The sequence below is a fragment of the Diabrotica virgifera genome, chromosome 2 (genome assembly GCF_917563875.1).
Source record: "Diabrotica virgifera virgifera chromosome 2, PGI_DIABVI_V3a".
NCBI classification, from domain to species: domain Eukaryota; kingdom Metazoa; phylum Arthropoda; class Insecta; order Coleoptera; family Chrysomelidae; genus Diabrotica; species Diabrotica virgifera.
The window spans coordinates 214,332,376-214,352,393 of NC_065444.1; the positions used below are offsets into that span (position 1 = coordinate 214,332,376).

The window sequence follows — 20,018 nt, forward strand, 5'->3', positions numbered from 1 at the left end:
TCTGATAGCATTACCGGTAAATATTTAGTAGACGTGCTACTCAATGACAAAAATGTAAAAATGGAGGTTGATTCGGGCGCAAGTTTCTCAGTGCTTAGCAAATCGATCTACCATAAAATGTTTAGTGAAAATCGACCTAAATTAAATCAATCCAGTGTTATTCTAAGAGATTATCAGAATACAGTGATACCCATACTGGGCGAGTGTCTAGTGGATGTGAAAAGGGGTCAACGAGCAGCCAAGCTTCCCCTTATAGTCACGGAAGGAAACCGCGCCAGTCTTCTGGGTAGAAACTGGTTTGAGAGGTTAGGATTAACCAGAGCAGGGGTAAGTCAGATTTTATCCATTATTAATTATCCGGAAGAATACCCAGATGTATTTAACACGGATTTGGAATCTTACCGGGGTCCTCCAGTAAGTTTTTCGTTAGACAAAAACGTAAGGCCAATTATGCTTAAAGCGCGGAAGGTTCCTTTTGCATTAAAAGACAAGATTGAAGCTGAATTGGACAGGCTGATAGCGCAGGGTGTTTTAGAGCCAATTACACACCCAAAATGGTGCACCCCAATTGTGACCGTTTGCAAAGAAAACGGAGAGGTTCGGATCTGCGGCGATTACAAATCTACATTGAACTTAGCGCTAAATCCAGAACCTTATCCAGTACCAGCGGTACAGAATATCTTATCCACTCTCGCGGGCGGTAAAGTGTTTGCAAAACTAGACATGGCGCAAGCATATCTGCAGTTAAGTGTCAACCGCGAAGCTGCGGAGACACAAACAATTATTACGCATAAGGGAGCTTTTAAATACAATCGTTTACAGTTCGGTATATCCGTGGCTCCACAAATTTTTCAAAAATTAATAGACACTAGATTAACGGGTATTTCGGGTGTACTACCGTATTACGATGACATTTTAATAGTAGGTCGCTCAGAAATAGACTTAGACTCAAAAGTGCGCGCAGTATTATCGCGTTTCCAGGAAGACATTTCCAGGCTGCATTTGCGTAAGGAAAAGTGTGTTTTTCGAACAAAGACAATAGAGTTTCTCGGGTTTCAAATTAGTGAATACGGGTTACGTCCCACTAAAGACAAAATCGCGGCCATCACAAATGCGCCTGCTCCGACTAATAAAACCGAATTACAAGCCTTTCTTGGACTTTTAAATTTTTATCATGCTTTCCTAAAAGACAAGGCAACTATTGCAAATCCGTTACATGCACTGCTCCGAAAGAACGTTCCTTGGCAGTGGCGTTTCAAGGAACAAAAAGCTTTTGACTTATTAAAAGACATTTTGGCAAAAGAACCGGTGTTGGGACATTGCAGTGAACGGAAGGATCTATTTTTGACGTGTGATGCTAGCGATGATGAGGGACGCGAATATCCAGTGGCGTACCATAGTCGTACTCTATCATCTGTGAAACGAAGCTTCGCCCAAATCGACAAAGAAGCACTGGCCATATTATCGGGCGTTAAAAAATTCCATGAATATGTCTATGGCAGGAGGATAAGCATAAAAACGGACCATAAACCATTGCTGGGTATTTTTAATCCAAAAAAAGGTATTCCAGAGATACTGTCACCTAGAATGCTTAGATGGGCTCTTATGCTATCTGCATATGATTACGAATTATGCTACATACCGGGTGCAAAAATTCAGAATGCAGATGCTCTTAGCAGGTTGCCACAAAAGGTAAATGCGCCAGAACCGCCAAACTCAGATGACGTTTTGATGCTCGAGAACATCCCAGAAAAACTAATATGTGCCAAAGACATCGCTAATGAAACTAAGAAAGACCCTGTGTTATCTAAAGTTTTGCAGTGGGCATAGAAAGGCTGGCCTGAGGAGAAAATTCAATTTTCAAACGAATATACTCCTTATCTACATCGTAAACACCAAATTAGCTGTTATCAAGACTGCCTGTTATGGGGTACAAGGGTAATAGTTCCACTCGGAGGGAGGAAAACAATACTGAATTTGCTACACTCAGCACACCCTGGAATCGTAAAAATGAAGTCACTGTCACGCTCATATATTTGGTGGCCAAATCTCGACAAGCAAATTGAACACCTAGTAAATACATGCAGAGAGTGCCAGGAGTCTAGAAATATGCCAAAAAAGGCTCCAATCCATCCTTGGGAGTGGGCCAGAGCTCCATGGAGCTCTACACACCTCGATTTTGCCGGTCCATTTAAAGAAAAAATATTTCTGATAATCATAGACTCATATTCAAAGTGGTTGGAGGTAAAAATCGTTCCAAATACCTCTAGTGCTGTGACCATAGACATTTTACGCGGTTTATTTGCCACTCATGGCATTCCAGATGTTGTCGTATCGGATAACGGAACTAGTTTTACGTCGACTGAGTTCCAAAATTTTTTAAAGAAAAACCTGATTAGACAAGCATTGGTTGCACCGTACCATCCAAGTAGTAATGGGCAAGCGGAACGCATGGTACAAAATGTAAAAAATGCACTTAAGCAAATGACAGATAGCAATGAACAAACCAACATACAAGTAGCATTGCACAGATATCTCCTTACTCAGCACATTACACCCCATTGTGTAACAGGGAGATGCCCATCCGAAATATTAATGGGGCGGAAGTTAGGCTCACTTTTTGATCGTCTACAGCCTGATTTTAGGAAAGAGATGCTATCCAAGCAAGAGATCAAATATCCTAATGAAGCAGGGCCAGGGGCGGATGGGCAAGTAAAATTCTACCGGGAGAATAAACGACGGCGGCCCAAAATTTAAATATATATATATATATATATATATATATATATATATATATATATATATATATATATACATGGGAGTTTTTTTGATTTTTTTAAACTATAGAAACTTGGAATCTAAAATACAAAGTTTGCTCTAGAAAATTCTATATTAAGATATTTAAGATATATAAATAACAAATTAATGTGTTATAAACTATAGGTGAATGAAATATCGTTTTACATATATAGCTATCACTAAATGGTTACCTATTATTTATTATATTAATACATTAAAGCGTCCTTCATTAATTTGGTTGTTTGACCCAAACGATTAATAATTTCATCATTGTTGATATCGCTCAGTATATCATTTTCAATATTCATCAGCATGAACGACTCGAGTCTATTATCAGACAAGGAGTTTCTTAATCTATTTTTGATAAATTTTAAAGTTGAAAACGATCGTTCACATGCCACTTGCGAGATGGACAATGAAAGTATATATTGATAAGCCAATACCAGCGTGGAATAAGCCCCCTTAAACAAATTATATTTTAAAATTGAACCGTAGCAACAAATGACACAGTTCTGACATTTGTTAGATTCGATGCACACCCTTGATTTTGTACTCTGTTTTGTTATACAGTCATCTTCGTCTACATCTGACTGTGCAGAAGAAGAGTCGTCTAACCCCACATCAAGTCTACCATAATTTATTTCATATGAATCTTCAATTGTTAATTTAATATGTTTCCAGTTGCTTGCAAAGCTTGCTAACTCTTCTTTCAACTTTGCAGGAGTTGCAGAAGAATCAAACTGTATTAATTTTTCTGACAATATTTTTAGAGAATTCTCAGGTAGCTCACCTTTGGCGATTTCTTCAAAATTATTTGGATCTAAAATGTTCAGATCCCTACATAATTCAGCGTTGTTTGCAAATCTTCTACTGATTGATTCTACTGCAGTATCCGCAATAACGTTAAAAAAACAATTCTAAAATTTTCTTTTGGGCTTACTGGGATTTCATCAGAAGTTTTCTCATCAAAGAATTTCTTTTTTTTTTTTGATCGAAACTCGGGCAATTGTTCTTCAATAAAAAATTCGAAGTCTCTCCTTTCAAAAGAGAGTTTAGTCCACCCTACAAATTTATCTGCAGATGCTTCAATGTCTGGAAAATTTCGTTGCATTTTTTTTAAACTCAGTATAGAATCATTAACCATAAAGTTACATTTTAATAAATCTAACCCTGTTGTCTGAATATATCTTGATAAAGGGCCTGTTATAGAGAACAGTTTTAAGAATATGTGCCCAATTAAAATATTTTCGTATTTCAGTAATTGTGCTTTGTAATTTGCAGCAGTCGCTCTTGCATCTGGCTTAATTTTTTGTGAATTTTCAATTGTATTAAGAATGTCAATTAAATCAACGTACAGTGCTTTATTAGGTTCATTAAAATTACCAAAAATTTTACTGAGCGCTGCTTCCTTTGACCACCAACGAGTTTCTCCTATCAACTGAAGTTTCTGTGATCTAGCATTGTTGCCAATGTCCAACCAGTAACCCATGCGTTGATGAGATTCTTTAAAAAATGCTGCTATACAATTCAGTAATGAAAAAAATGATGCGGCCTTAATGTGGGATTTAAAAATGTCTGTCAGAACACGATTTAAAATATGCGCATAACACCAAACATGAACATGATTTGAATTTTCCTGGACCATGAAACTGGAGAATCCCGAATATCTCCCTTGCATATTAGCCGCCCCATCAGTAGAGTCAGCAATACAATTTTTTTCATCCAAACCATTTTTTACCAGTATGTCATGAATCATGGTATGAAATCCCTTCCCTGTTGAATTGTGACAAGGAACAACTGCAAGAAGGCGTTCGTGAATTGTTCCGTTGTAAACATACCTGAAATAAAATAAAATAAGCAAAGGTGAAGATTTTATTATACTTACAATTTAACATACCTTGTTACAACTGAACATTGGTCTGTTACTGAAATATCTTGAGTGCTGTCTATTTCTATAGAGAACATAGTGGCAGTCTGTATCTCTGAAGAAATCTTCTTTAGAATAATTTCTGTGATTATGACAATGATTGAATTTACAGTAGTTTTTGACAAAAATGTGTAGAAATTTCCAGCTCGACGTTTGATTTTTCTATTGTGATAACTTTTGCTTTTTTTAACAATGGCGTCCAAATGTTTCTTCAAAATAACATCAAATTTCGATAAAAGTAAGATTATTTCCAAAAAATTACCATGATCTAGGTTTTCATTTTCTAGATTGTATGCAGCTTCATTTGCTGTGCCCCGATAAGAAAGTCCTCGTTTGCCAATTAGTTTTATAACATCAATAATAACATCCAAAACGTGCCGATTGCTTGCAACTTTTTTATTTCTCATTTCAACAACGTTTCCAAAAAGTATTTTTTCAATTGTTTGATTTTTAATATACATGAAATATGTTTCGCAGTTTTTTCCATGACTGATTGAACTTTCATGCTCATTTATTCGCTGATATACATGTTTCCAATCAGACATACCTCTTGCAAAAGCAGAACTTTGATCTTTATTACTCTCAACTGAATAAGCAAGACAAATTGTGCAGAAAAGTGCCTTTCTTTCTTCACTATAGCTCAACCATTTCCTTTTTGTTTTATTATTACGCGTAAACGCTTTTTCCACATTGAAAGGTACATCTTTTTGTGCGACAGGTACCTTTGGATGGAATTCAAAAAATAGCTGTAATTTATTGGGATCGGGACGGTCGAAGAAATTGCCAGATTCTGTCTCTTCCGGCTGTCCCAGCTTTAGTAGCGCCTCTTCGTCTTTAAGTGCCTTTTTTACATTAGCTTCACTATCGCTTTCATCACTTGTCTCTATGTCGTCGTCCGAGTCCTCTGACAGCTTTAACTCAGTTTCAAATTTAGTTTCTGAAACCGGTAAATTTTCTTCGGATTTTTGCTCTTGCTCTTGTTTTTCCGTGTTAATATCACTTTCTACCCCTGAAGTTGAAGGAACAGAATAACTATTGAGCAAATTATCCAAAGAGTGACATTTTTTTGCTATTTCACATCTTTTTTTCTTCTCCCTTTCTAGTTTTTTTTCTTGTCCTCCTTTTCGTTTTGGTGGCATTGGTATTTGATTTTTTATTCACTTAGTATATTGGTTCTGACGGCTATCATACAAGCAGTTTTCGTCCTAACGTAACAAATTTCATAATTATTGAACAGCTAGAATAGGCGCTTTTTGAGCATGTTTATACAGAGTATTTCATAACTATACCTACAAACCTTTAAACGTGGTAGGAGACATCACAACCAACATTCTTGCTTTATAAACAAACGCCCAAAAACGATTTGTTTGCGAATTAGACGTAAAAAAACACTTGAAAGCAATAGATTTTTACAAATTTTATAGTTTTTTACAGAACTTAACAATACTACAAAACACTAAAAGTAAGTATATTTTTTGTTTGGGAAAGAAGATGAAACAGAATGTACGAGAATTTATTTTAATCGAATGATTTAAACAGAAAGCTTGCACCTGCCTAATTTATTAATGTGTTTATTTAAAAAAAATACGAACTTTTAGTACAGAATAACACCTTGTACTGTTTATCCGCGACTTTCCGGACACGGTGTATAGTGTTGAAACACCCTGTATAGTAAAAATTATTTCCTACCTTAAACTTCCACTCTAATAAATCGGCTTAAGTAATATAACGTTATTGGTTAATTTAGAAGTAGGTAAATGTTTATTGTTATCCTTCTACGCCACTATTCAACTAATCCCGAAGTAAAAGCGCACGTCACATATAATAATTCGTGTCTTTCGGAACCGGAACTAAGTGATAAGGCGTTAGTTAATCCAAAAGATTTCTGGCGACGCGACGGACGTAGAATTTGCAAACTCGCACAACCGCTGTCTCAAATAACGACAGTCGTCGACAGTAATAAACAAACTATAAAACGAAAAATAATCCTTAAGGCTGTATGACACTAAGCATTTTCTTGTATCATTTCTAATATCGTTTCTGATATCGTTTCTTGTATACATTTTCTTGTATCATTTCTTGTACGTACATTTGTGCCCTGTATGACACTATGCAAGTTCTTGTATCGAAAACTGTATGAAATTCGGCACGTGATTGGTCGAAATTTTGTTTGTCACCCTGTCACGTTACATTGGTATGGTAGTACTGCGTCTACAGCTGATTTTAAGGATTTTATAAAATTTATAAACTTTTAAAAACAAATATTTTAATGTTATAATAACTAGAATTTTTACGTTGACTGTTGATTATTTGTGTTTTTTATTTTGTTTTGATATTTGTGCTAAAATATTTGCATTATAATTATCTTCAGTTTGATCCAAATTGGAACTATTGTATTTTCCTCTATTAAAAAATTATGCAATATGAAACCCAAAGTTATTCTAAATAAATGGTTATTAGTAGAACAGTAGTCCATACCAAACGGTATATTAAGTATCAATAAAATATTTATAAATAATACCTACAAAACACAAATAAATTCATCAAGACATAAATCATATGATCTCATTTTCAGCCGCCATTATGACATTTAGAAGTTTTACCAGCAGGTTTTACGTTTTTTCTCTCTGCGCAGAAATTGGCGCAGTTATTGTACAAGAATCTGTGCCTGACACAAATTCTTGTATCGTTTCTTGTATCTGTGTATGACACTATACATTTTTTTGACATATCTGAAACGATATTAGAAATGATACAAGAAAATGCATAGTGTCATACAGCCTTTAGGGTCTCAAGGTCAAGGGGCTTCCTTTACTAAGAAAACAATAACTACGATGACTGATACAAACTGTAAGCCGGGAGTGCATATTGTCCGCAGATGTTTTTAACATAGGCCAGTGCCAGACACACATTGTGTTTAAGTTTATTTTCGTGTTTCTTGCTGGGTAAATTTAAATACAATAATAGCTTACAAAAATAGCAGGTAGCATTTAGCAGGTATACGCTGTTTGAGGGAGCTTAGAAAATAACATAATAAAGAACAGCGCTGGACCAGTCTTTAAAGAAAGTATACATCCTGTTTACTTTTGTTGAACATAATTTTTGGTTCTTTTCTTACTTTTATAGTCTAGTCTAGGTATTTGCTAGGTCTAGGTGCAACCGTATCAGTATTTTTACATCGATTTATAAAAATCAAGATTCATGCAGTTGAAAAATTAAGGGTTTAGGTCCGCGCGTGGCAGCCCACAAACGACGGCCCACCGGGAAAATTCCCGGTATCCCGGTGGGCCCATCCGCCCCTGAGCAGGGCTCAGAGTTTTTCACGAAAACGAGACGGTATTTGCAAGGTCATTTACTCCTGGTCAAAAGTGGCTTCCTTCCAAAATAATTGAAACCACAGGACCAATAAGCTACAAAGTTCAAACATCTGATGGTAAAACTTTACGTCGACGTTCTGACCAAATAAGAACTCGTGTATGCGACCAGGAAACCACAGACGAAGTTACACCGTCAACCTCGGTGGAAACAGGGATACGCGTAACTCCGCAACAGCTTTTTCCGCATCCTAACGATTTGGTAGATCCAGAACCAGAACTTGGAGAGCAGGTCTCGGAAGTCAAGAAGCCACCCGCTCGCATAAGAAAACCTCCAAGGTATTTGGAGGACTTTGCTGAGTAAATTCATCTAGGAGGGAGGAGTGTGATGTATCGAGCTCTCGGATCATCAATTCCGAGCTGCGCGCGCAGAAGATTATTGACACACATGCGCGAACTACTTTCATATAAAAGGGATTCATGCGCGCCATTTGTTGTTGTTAACATGTAATTTGCATTTTACGTAAATAAAGCTAAATAAACGGAGTAGTATTCATCAATACTGTTGTATTAATTATATATTATGTCAACCCAGACTCGAGTACATAAAACTATTGTAAACAGTACCGATGCTAGTAAAAAAAGTTCATTTTGGCTCCCGCTTGCAGTACATTCCTTGCAGCCGCGTTATCGCCGGCCCTGATTGTAAATGACATAATATGCGTTAATCAGTTAGGTATCAGTGCATGATATTAAATGTAAACTCTCGGGTTATTTATTACTTTAACAAAATTATTCAATCACAGCAGTGATTCAATATCATGATATTTAAAAAATAACACAAACGTATATCGTATATGTAATTCCCTATTTTTATCATAATTGTTTTTGTCTAACAATTATCATACTTAGTAATAATTTACCTATATGATGCACAGATTCCCACGTAACTGATATTCATATACCTAGTATTGATTTGTAAATAATATACCAAATATTGAACTTTATCACTATCATCAATCTTTATGAAAATCAAATTCTTTCATTGTTTCTAATACAAATATTTTATTAAAGGCGAGACAGGTGGATTTTTAAATTTATTTTGGATAATGGCAACTCTGATGACGTCAACAATTTGTTTTTCGAAATAAATAGAAACCTATATTTTTCTCTCTCAAAATTAAACAAACAATGAAATACTATGAATGGCATCCTATCTAGAAATATTGACGAACGGCATTGTGTATCATTATTGCTCCAAATTTTTTACTAGCTTTTCATTTCTCCTTCTAACGTTGGCAATTAACATGCAGTGGCGTAACAGAATCCGTCGCCCCCCCGCAGAATTGGAAATGGGGCCTCCTTTAAAAAATTACTAAATGCGACATGTGTAACAAAAACTTATACAGGGTGGTTCATCTTATTCGCCTCGGTCTCTGTACGGAAAACCACTTGATATTTTAAAAAAATTTCTTCACAGAAATATACAGGGCCTTTAATACTATAGCTAAAAATAATGTGAATTATACAGGGTGTTCCAAAAAAGAGTGGTATATCAAAGTTATATTTTTTCTTATGGAATGCCCTATATCTGATGACATTATTGAATTGACCTTAAAAAATAAGCTATACTTTTATAAGGGTTCCCTATACCTAAATACAGGGTGTTTTGATTTATTTAGATTTTTATAAAAATGTAAGGTTTTAGAAAAAAATAAATATCTACCAATCTAAGAAGCAGTAACAAATTCTTTCTTGGATCTTAATAAAAGACTATTTAGCATACTTAAACAGATGCTTATTGTAACAAAATTTCTTACAGGGTGGTCAAAATATGAGATTGTTCTATTAACAAATTCAAGCTGTAATAACTTACTTATTTTAAATGGAACACTCAGTATCTTACTAGTCTATTGCGTAGAAAATTTACTTAGCTTTCAATTTGTACTAGGGTTTCCTATACCTATCTTTTTACAGGGCGGTCAAAATATTAGATTGTTCTATTAACAAATTCAAGCTGTAATAACTTACTTATTTTAAATGGAACACCCTGTATCTTACTAGTCTATCGAGTAGAAAATTTACTTAGCCTTCAATTCTTATTAGGGTTTCCTATACCTATCTCCCTTCATTTTTTAAATATTTAAAGATTTCCTAATTTGTAAGCTTTAAAAATTAGAATTACATAAGTACCTATGTCGTGTTTATGTACAACACATCACCAACACCGGGAATATACTTAGACAAGATACTGTCATTAATGAAATTTTCAGTGTTATCATGTAGTCACACAGAGTGTTGTATTATTTTAGTTGATTTTGGCCTACATGTGAAATTGAATAATACGTTTATTTTAAACTGCATACCCTATATTAGATGCCGTATGCTGGAAGATATTTAAATTATATTTCATTCCGTATAAGTATTTTCCATATCTTAACCCAACGGTTATTAAGTAAATTTAAGAACGCCACTTTTTGTTTGAATCTTTAAATCGCAATTACAAACAATTAAATGCAATGGCTACTTTGACGAAAACGAGCCTATTGTACAAAAATATGTAAAAATGGGTATTTACAGAATAACATGGGAATTTATATCTACAGAATAACATGTGTATTGAGAATGTTAACATGGAATTGAAGAGATTTTAAATATCTTCCATTATAAAGAATATAATATCGAGTATGCCATTTAAAATAAGAACACTCTGTGTGATTAAATGATAAAAATGTGAATTTAATTATTGAAACTATCTTGAATAAGATATTTAAGTATATTGCCGGTGTTGGTGATGTGTTGTACATAACCACGACATAGGTACTTAATTCTAATTTTTAAAGCTTACAAATTAGGAAATCTTTAAATATTTAAAAAATGAAGGGAGAGAGGTATAGGAAACTCTAATAAGAATTGAAAGCTAAGTAAATTTTCTACTCGATAGACTAGTAAGATACAGGGTGTTCCATTTAAAATAAGTAAGTTATTACAGCTTGAATTTGTTAATAGAACAATCTAATATTTTGACCACCCTGTAAAAAGATAGGTATAGGAAACCCAAGTACAAATTGAAAGCTAAGTAAATTTTCTACGCGATAGACTAGTAAGATACAGGGTGTTCCATTTAAAATAAGTAAGTTATTACAGCTTGAATTTGTTAATAGAACAATATCATATTTTGACCACCCTGTAAGAAATTTTGTTGCAATAAGCATCTGTTTAAGTATGCTAAATAGTCTATTATTAAGATCCAAGAAAGAATTTGTTACTGCTTCTTAGATTCGTAGATATTTATTTTTTTCTAAAACCTTACATTTTTATAAAAATCGAAATAAATCAAAACACCCTGTATTTAGGTATAGGGAACCCTTATGAAAGTTTAGCTTATTTTTTAAGGTCAATTCAATAATGTCATCAGATATAGGGCATTCCGTAAGAACAAATATAACTTTGATATATCACTCCTTTTTGGAACAACCTGTATAATTCACATTATTTTTAGGTTGTAGTATTAAAGGCCCTGTATATTTCTGTGAAGAATTTTTTTTAAAATATCAAATGGTTTTCTGTACAGAAACCGAGGCGAATAAGATGAACCACCCTGTATATGTTATAGACGTGAAATACGGCGATACCGTGTAATTTCCAATGTCACCACCGAAGTGGTCCAGTTAATAATTTTTGAGTTAATTACGAGTGAATATATTAAAAAAAAACAACGTTTTCAGGCGTTCTTTCGCAAATAACTCAAAAAGTAAGTATTCGTAAGTAAATAGCAAAACTGTAGTTTATACAAAAATGAAGTCTATCGACCCAGTAAATGCAAATTTGTAGCTCATGAAAGATTGTTCTTATTCGTCAAATATAACCTGTAAAAAAGTGTAAGTAGTGTCTGTTAACATGGATATTCTCACTTTGTTTACGGCAGATCTAAATAGTTCGGCAAATGACAATCCGAACCATTGCCGCAAGTTTTGGAGTCACAAGTGTCTCGTCCTCCATGGACCCCTTCTATTTTCTATTTTAAATAAATAAATAAATACTTTATTTTCTTTTAGACAGACAGAGTCTGTATAGAATTAGTCAAAAGTAATACATTAAGTAAATATAACAAACAAATAAACAATTTCACTACACAAACAAACAATGAAAATACATTTAAAATTGAAGAAATTCTTCAACCGAATACAAAGTGTGTGTCATCAGAAATTCCTTTAAATTTAGTTTAAAGCTTGTCGGGCTCCTACACAATTTTATATGCGCTGGTAATCTATTATAGAGTCTTTGTCCCATTATACCCGGGGACCTGCAATATATATTTCCCCTACACATTGGGCACGCAAGGTATCTTTATATCTAGTATTCAGTATCTTTATATCTTTATATCTAGTATATTAGTATAAACAAACAGTATAAAATTAGTAATAGGCAAGATGATTATGACCGTTTCGTGGCTTTAAGAAATCAGTGTGAAATTTTAAGAGCAGACTGTCAGAAACAGTATTTAGATAGGATACAAAACAACATTTCCGATAATCCAAAATATTTTTGGTCTTACATTAAAAGCAAAAGAAATGGGTATAACATACCAACTACAATGGTCTATAATGACAGGGTTGGCTTGAATGTCAATGACTCTGCCAATATGTTTGCAGAATATTTCTCATCTGTCTACTCAGATGACCAACAAGATACTTTACCTTTTTTTAGTTTTGAAAGTTCGATTTGTTTGAGTTCCATAATACTTACAGCAACTGAGGTCTATGATACTATTGCAAGTTGTAAAAACCGATTATGTGCAGGGCCGGATGGAATCCCAGCCTATTTTCTGAAAAAATGTATATGTGTACTAAAACCAATTTTGTTTATTTTTAACAGATCACTTGGTACTGGTAGCTTTCCCAGTCTCTGGAAGAAGAGCTTTTTAAAGCCGAATTTTAAATCAGGTGCAAGGAACGACATATCAAACTATCGAGCTGTCTGTAATCAGTCAGAGCTGAAAAAGTTGCTTGATTGTTTGGTTAGTAAGAAACTGACATGGTGTTTTAGAGGCATTTTTAATCCTGAACAATTTGGCTTTATGAAAGGGAGGTCAGCAGATGCCAGCCTAGTTTTGTATGTCAATCATATATATAACAGCTTTGAAGAGGGATTCCAGGTTGACTTGATCTATACTGACTTTTCTAAAGCATTTGATCGGGTTAACCATGGGGTCCTATTACAAAAACTAAGAGCTTTGGGTATTGTGGATCCCCTTCTTCAGTTGATTTCAGAATTTATTAGCGGCCGTACGCAGGCAGTTAACTTAGGAGGTGTTACTTCCATTGAAATAACAGTTCCATCGGGCGTGCCGCAAGGCTCTCATTGTAGCCCTGTCTTGTTTTGCTTGTTTCTGGTTGATTTAGTAGAAAAAATTAAAAATTGTAGTGTTCTTATGTTTGCTGACGATGTAAAACTGTTTAGAAAAATTCAATCCTGGGATGATGCTGTTATACTACAGGAAGATCTTAAATCTTTTTATGATTGGTGCAATTTAAACAGAATGTCACTTAATATAAACAAATGTCATAAAATGACGTTCTCGAGGAAAAGAAATCCAATTACATTCGTTTATTATATTAATAACTTGCCATTAGCCTCTAAAAATGAAGTATCAGATTTGGGAATCTGGTTAGACACCAAACTGTTATTCTCATGCCACATCAGTCAAGTAACAAACAGGGCGATGAAAGTACTGGGATTTATCCAACGCACATCTGTAGACCTGTCTTTGTTCACATTTAGAAAACTTTATTGTGGTCTCGTTAGGCCTATTCTAGAGTTTGGATCAGTTGTATGGTCCCCATCATACAACTGTTACATTGAAAATATTGAAAGAGTCCAAAATAAATTTTTGAGGGTAGCAGCTTATAAGAGTGGATACAGGAGAGAGGAATATGACTATCAGTGGGTAAGAGATAGTCTAAATTTACCAACATTTGAGTCAAGGAGGACATTGTTAGATTTATGCTTCCTACACAAAGTTATTAATCCTTTCATAGATTGTCCTCAATTGATATCACTTTTTAGTCTTAAAGTTCCTAGTAGAAGCAACAGACAATCAGAAATCTTTTCAGTGCCATTTCACCACACTAATTTTGGTATAAATGAACCGACTACACGATTGGTTCGGAGTGCTAATAGCCTGCCAAGACAAATGGATATTTTTGACTCCAAAATTGGTTTGTTCAAAAAACAACTAAGGGGTATCTTACAATAAGTTTGTTGTAGTTCTGTATTGTTCTTACAATATGTTTGTTTGTATTATTCTGATGTGTTTATTATTTTAATAATTTATTATTGTTGAGGTGTAACTTGTAAAAGTCTTGTTGTGTGTAAAACTTGTAAATGGATGCCGTAAATAAATAAATTAAAAATTAAAATTATTCATGTTATGTATTTGCCCATTGGTTTTAAAATTTTCGAGGTTATTAAATATATATATATATATATACAAGTCTCCAGAATATAAATACAGGCCAATGGCAATATTTTGAAATTTTGAAAGTACTGCCTACAACTTGTTTTATGAGGGATACCAGCAATAGTCCGTATTATTCTTTTTTGTGCAAAAAAGACTTCATTGATATGGCAACTTGATCCCCAAAAACAAATCCCGTATCTCAAACGAGATTCGGCTTGGGCACAATAAAGCATTATTTATTGTTTCTTCGTTAATACTTGTTTTAAATTTCGAAACAAAAACGTAACTGAGTTTAACTTTGCGGCCAGCGCATCACAAGGTTTCCTCCAATTAAGACATTCATCTAAATGAAGTCCTAAGAACTTTAATGATGAAACAAGTTCAATATCATTATTATTTATATTTAAGTTAATTGGATTAATACATCGTTGCCTATTATGAAACTGCATGAAAAGAGTTTTTTGGGTGTTCAACAATAAATAATTATTACAGAACCAGTTGTAAAGATCTGACAGTAAGCTGTTACATTTGGACTTCAAAGAAGTATCAGGTCCATTGACTATTACATTTATGTCGTCTGCAAATATCGTGAAATGTCCATCCGAGTTAACCGAGACAACATCGTTTACATAAATAAGAAAGAGAACAGGTCCTAAAATTGAGCCTTGCGGTACACCTATGTCAATATCGAGATAGTTGGATTTATGCGTCGCATTTGATAATTTTCCTTTTTCTGTTAAGCTGACGTATTGACGACGTGCAGTTAAATATGATGTTAACCAATTTAACGCACGTCCTTGAATGCCGATATATTTTTTTAATTTATAAAATAAAATTTCGTGATTGACACAGTCGAAAGCCCTGCTAAGATCACAAAATATCCCAACCGGACTCTCTCCAGTATCTATTAAAGATGCGAGAGTATCATAAAAGGAATGCATTGCTGTATGGGTAGATTTTTTGGACTGGAAACCATGTTGGATACTAACAATCACTTTATTCGTCTGTAAAAATGAGTTAAGTCTTTGTAAATAACTGTACTCAAAAATTTTTGAAAATACCGAAGAAATTGTTATTGGGCGGTAATTATTTACTTGTTTTGGGTCACCCTTTTTATGAATTGGTAACACCTTTCCCGTTTTTATACAATCTGGAAAATTGCCATTTGAAAATGATAAATTAACTAAATATGTTAATGGCGATATTATAAACGAAACAACCTTTTTTATTAAAAACCCAGGGATTTCATCAAAGCCCTGAGATTTTTTGTTTTTTAGTTTTTGGTTTAATAATTTGTTTAATTCTATTGATTTTCCCTTTGATAATTAGCTAAAGTACTCGATCTTTACTGTTCCTCATAACGTGACCCAAGTATTCTAACTTTCTTTTCTTTATACTTATTCCTACCAGGGCCGCGTTTAAGTAAATTGGCGCCCTAGGCAATTCTATAGTAGCCGTCTTTCAAACATGTACAATTTTTGCAAAAAAAAATTGCAGATATTTTTATTTAAATAAAAATAAGAGTACACTAAAAATGGATTTAAACTACGATGTTTATATTCCTATAACAGAAAAAATTGTCATTCCAGTTCGATCAGATCAGAGACTTCTTTTCAAAAAGAGACTTAAAAAAATTTTTTTTCTTGACAAAATCGACAAATTTTTATAACACGTTCTTGCGTCATACTTGATGGGAAGTTACTTTTAATTCTTGACATTTTCGAAAATGAACGTTCAGCGGACACGTTGGCAACTGGGATGCACAAATAAATGCGCAAAGCAATGTCAAAATTAGGGAAAATATCTTTCAATCGACTTAGTGCAGTCACTGCAGGTTTTCACCTCCGATTTCATTGAACCTCCATCGATTTTCATGAAAATTGGTGAGTAGTTAGAAGATATCTCAAGCCATGATGCGAACTTGCGCTTTTACCGTGGTGGTGGCTGGCACCCCTTCTCGGGGGTGAAAATTGTTTTTAATAATACCATAAATCGATAGAGAGACAAATTCTAAGCAAAATTTGTTATATAAAGTCATTAATATAAATCAATACATTTTGAGTTATTAAAGATCAAAAATTTTATTTTTTCATAAAGAAATGCATGTTTTAAAGCTATTTTTTACGTATAACTCAAAAATTATAAGCTTTTACAAACAATTTATTATCACCAAAATTGAATATAATAAAAAGCCGAATACACTCATCACTTAAAGAACTAAACTAATGTTAATTCAAAGTGAGTTATGGGTAATTGAATGTATATTTTTTTCGACGAGTACTTAAATCTAAGTATTCAAACTTAAATAACGGGAAAACGATGCATTTTATAAAATATACCTGCTAAGCACTTGTCAAAGTACTTCGGAATACCTATAAAATGAGCTGTAGTAGAAGTTAATAGCTTCACAATTAAGCAAGCTATGATGAAAATAAGAGAATCCTTTAAAACTTTTTAGAAAAAAGTGAAAAATAAAACATACGCCATTTCTACAAAAAAATTTAAAATTTATAGTAATCCTTAGAAGAATTTGTTTATATTAACACAAGTAATGATTTCAACAATTTTGAACGGTTTAGAATGCATATTTTTGAAAAAAAAGATGCAATTTAAAAAAAAATCAGAATTTTTAATATTATCGTAAGTTATATATGTATAACCAAATTTTAGTTTTCTCTGTATCAAATATTTTACCTTTTTACTATTTCTGTAGGGTAAAAAATAACCGAGATAGAAACGCTTAAAACTTAAATTTTGCTGCGAGAACCATGTAACCATTTTAACCTTTTATTTTTAAAAAAGTAAGGGGTTCAAAAGATTAATTCAATGTGCTTTAATAGCCATTAAAATTAACTTTCAAATAGTTTTTAGGCAAAACTCATTTCGTAAAAATTAACGGAGTTATTAAAAAACAACCATAACTTTTTTGGAAAAAATTTTAAATAATAAATTTTGAAAAATATTTGGTGGATAAATTTTAATGCTATCAACTTGTTCGGGGCTCATTTAATAGATATTTCTGAGTACTTTGACATATGTTTAAGAAGGTTATGTTTTATATAAAATGCATCATTTTCCCGTTATTTAAGCTTGAATACTTAGATTTGGCTACTCGCCGAAAAAAATTCACCTACAATCAATTACCTATAACTCATTTTTAGTTAACATTAAAAGGTTTTTCCAGTGAGGAGTTTATTTAATTTTTTATTAGCTTTAACTTTGGTAATAATAACTTTTTTTGTAAAATCTTATAGTTTTTCAGTTATTTATGAAAAATCGGTTAAAAACATGCATTTTTCTCACGAAAAATTAAAATCTTTGTGTAATAAAATTTTAATAACTTTATGTATCAGATTTTGCTTAGAATTTGCCCCTTTATCGAATTCTGGGGATATTTTTAATAAAATAATTTTCACCCCCGAGAAGGGGTGGTAACCACCCCAGGGTAAAAGCGCAAGTTGACACCATGTCACCTTTGTTCCCTGAGATATCCTCTAACCACTCACTAATTTTCATGAAAATCTATGGAGGTTCAACGAAATCGGAGGTAATAGCTCATATCCACCTTCAGTGACTATACTAACTCTTCTTTAAATATTAAGATTGGTGATTGTCAATTGGTGATTTTATTGTGGTATCCAAATGACGCTTTAAGTGAATGCATTCATGTATGAATGATGTATCTTGGTCGTCTTTATTTTGTATCAGATTTTCAGCTTCTTTAATAATTTCTTCATTGCTTAATTTTGGCAAATCTGTTAATAACACGAAAACGTTGATAAAGATGTCGATAAGATTCCAGACGTCTATTCAGGTCTCTTATCAGAGTGTCGATTATAATATAGAATGTGTGGATTTTCATCTCATCACTGCTGAAAAGCTCGTCAAATTGAATTTTTCTTTTTTTTCTTTCTTATTTCTTTATATGTTTTATTTGGGCACAATTTTTTGGCTTCATTGCGTTAAAGTAATTTGAAAGAGCTTCATACTCTTTATTGACATAACCCAGGTCCATAATTTTTATATACAAATATTTTTTGTACATACAGTATTTTTGTCGCCCTCTCATAATGTGCCGCCCTAGGCAACTGCCTATATTGCCTAATGGATAAAGCTGCCCTGATTCCTACCTTTCTGTCTCCTTACCTATTGGGCATAGTATCTCTTCGTTGGTCACGTGTTCGGTCCAGGATATACGTAATATACGTCGGTAAGCCCACATCTTGAAGGCCTCTACTTTTTTCATTAATGTTGCGGTCATTGTCCCCGCCTTCATTCGATATAACAAAACCGGAAATACAAACAACGTGGAATGAAGTAAACACTTCTGTTGTATGTAGGCATATGAATTTATTAAAATTCTTAAAATTTATCCACAAGGGAGTGAAAGTACAAAACGTTTTCGGTCAAACTGACCATCATCAGTGTAAACGTCCAGTGTACAAGTAATTGTAACTAGCCACTTCAATAGGTGTAAAAACCTCTAAATTACATTATTGTTACATTCTATATTAAAAAGTAGTCGACATAAAGTCGATGTCTTAAGATTTTAAAGATCACACGTGAATGTATTTCATCCTTGCTCGAGAATTGCACAAGGTACTTGTGTTCTAGTGAGAGGTTAATGACTAACTCACTAGCATCCATTTGGTTTTTGTGATGTTTAGTTTGAGCACATATTGTGCACTTGTTCTTTGTATCTTACTCATCAGCTACTCCTTGCTACTTGCGAGAATCACAGTGTCATCAGCATACCCTATGTTAATAATGATTTCTTCATTTATCTTTATGCATTCTGTGTTTTCCTCTAGCGCTGTCTTAAATACTTCTTCCGAGTATATGTTAAAGTAATGTTTCCCAACCTTTTTCTGCCATGCCCCACCTTAGCCATTCCAAAAATTCTTATGCCCCCCCTATGTAACATACACATACCTACATAATTATTTTGAATATTAAAAAAAATTAATTGTTCACTTAGAAACTTAGCTAACTGATAGGTTTTAGGAAGACATCTCTAGGAAATTGTTAACGAAACAGTTAAGTAATTTTTCAAAACAAATTTTCAAAATGTATAATGAAAGACTTAAATTCAGATTACAAATAACTGTACAAATAACAACAAATATATATTTTTCTATATTAATTTATTATTTTAACTTAGTGAGCTCCTTGCTTTTGATTCTTACTGCCAGGGCAGCCGAGAGGGATGAGCGGGCCCCGGTAAAAAGTGAAGGGCGGGCCCCCGGCAAAAAGTGAAGAGCAAAAAAATTGTTTAATTTTTATAGAAATAAAATTATAAATAATAAATAATAAGAAACATTTCAAATACATATAAATTTTATTAAATTTTGATTAAACAAAATTTTATTCAATTTATAAGAGTGAAAATATGTATAATACAGGTGCTTTTCGAGTTTTCTGATTTGGCAAAAATCGCATGATTTTACCAAATCACTTTCAATTCACAAAGTTGAAAGGCAGCTAACCGATCCTGTTTCATTCATTACCTCATAGC

General features: G+C 33.3%; 1 protein-coding gene across 1 annotated transcript; it reads left to right on the top strand.

Annotated features, from left to right (window-relative positions):
* The first annotated feature begins 450 nt into the window (after positions 1 to 450).
* LOC126880920 (uncharacterized protein K02A2.6-like) lies at positions 451 to 2,951 on the top strand. The gene is made up of 2 exons (XM_050644996.1): positions 451 to 1,402; positions 2,944 to 2,951. Exons 1-2 carry the CDS (start codon positions 451 to 453, stop codon positions 2,949 to 2,951), a joined length of 960 nt encoding a protein of 319 aa, XP_050500953.1.
* Positions 2,952 to 20,018: the final 17,067 nt, after the last annotated feature.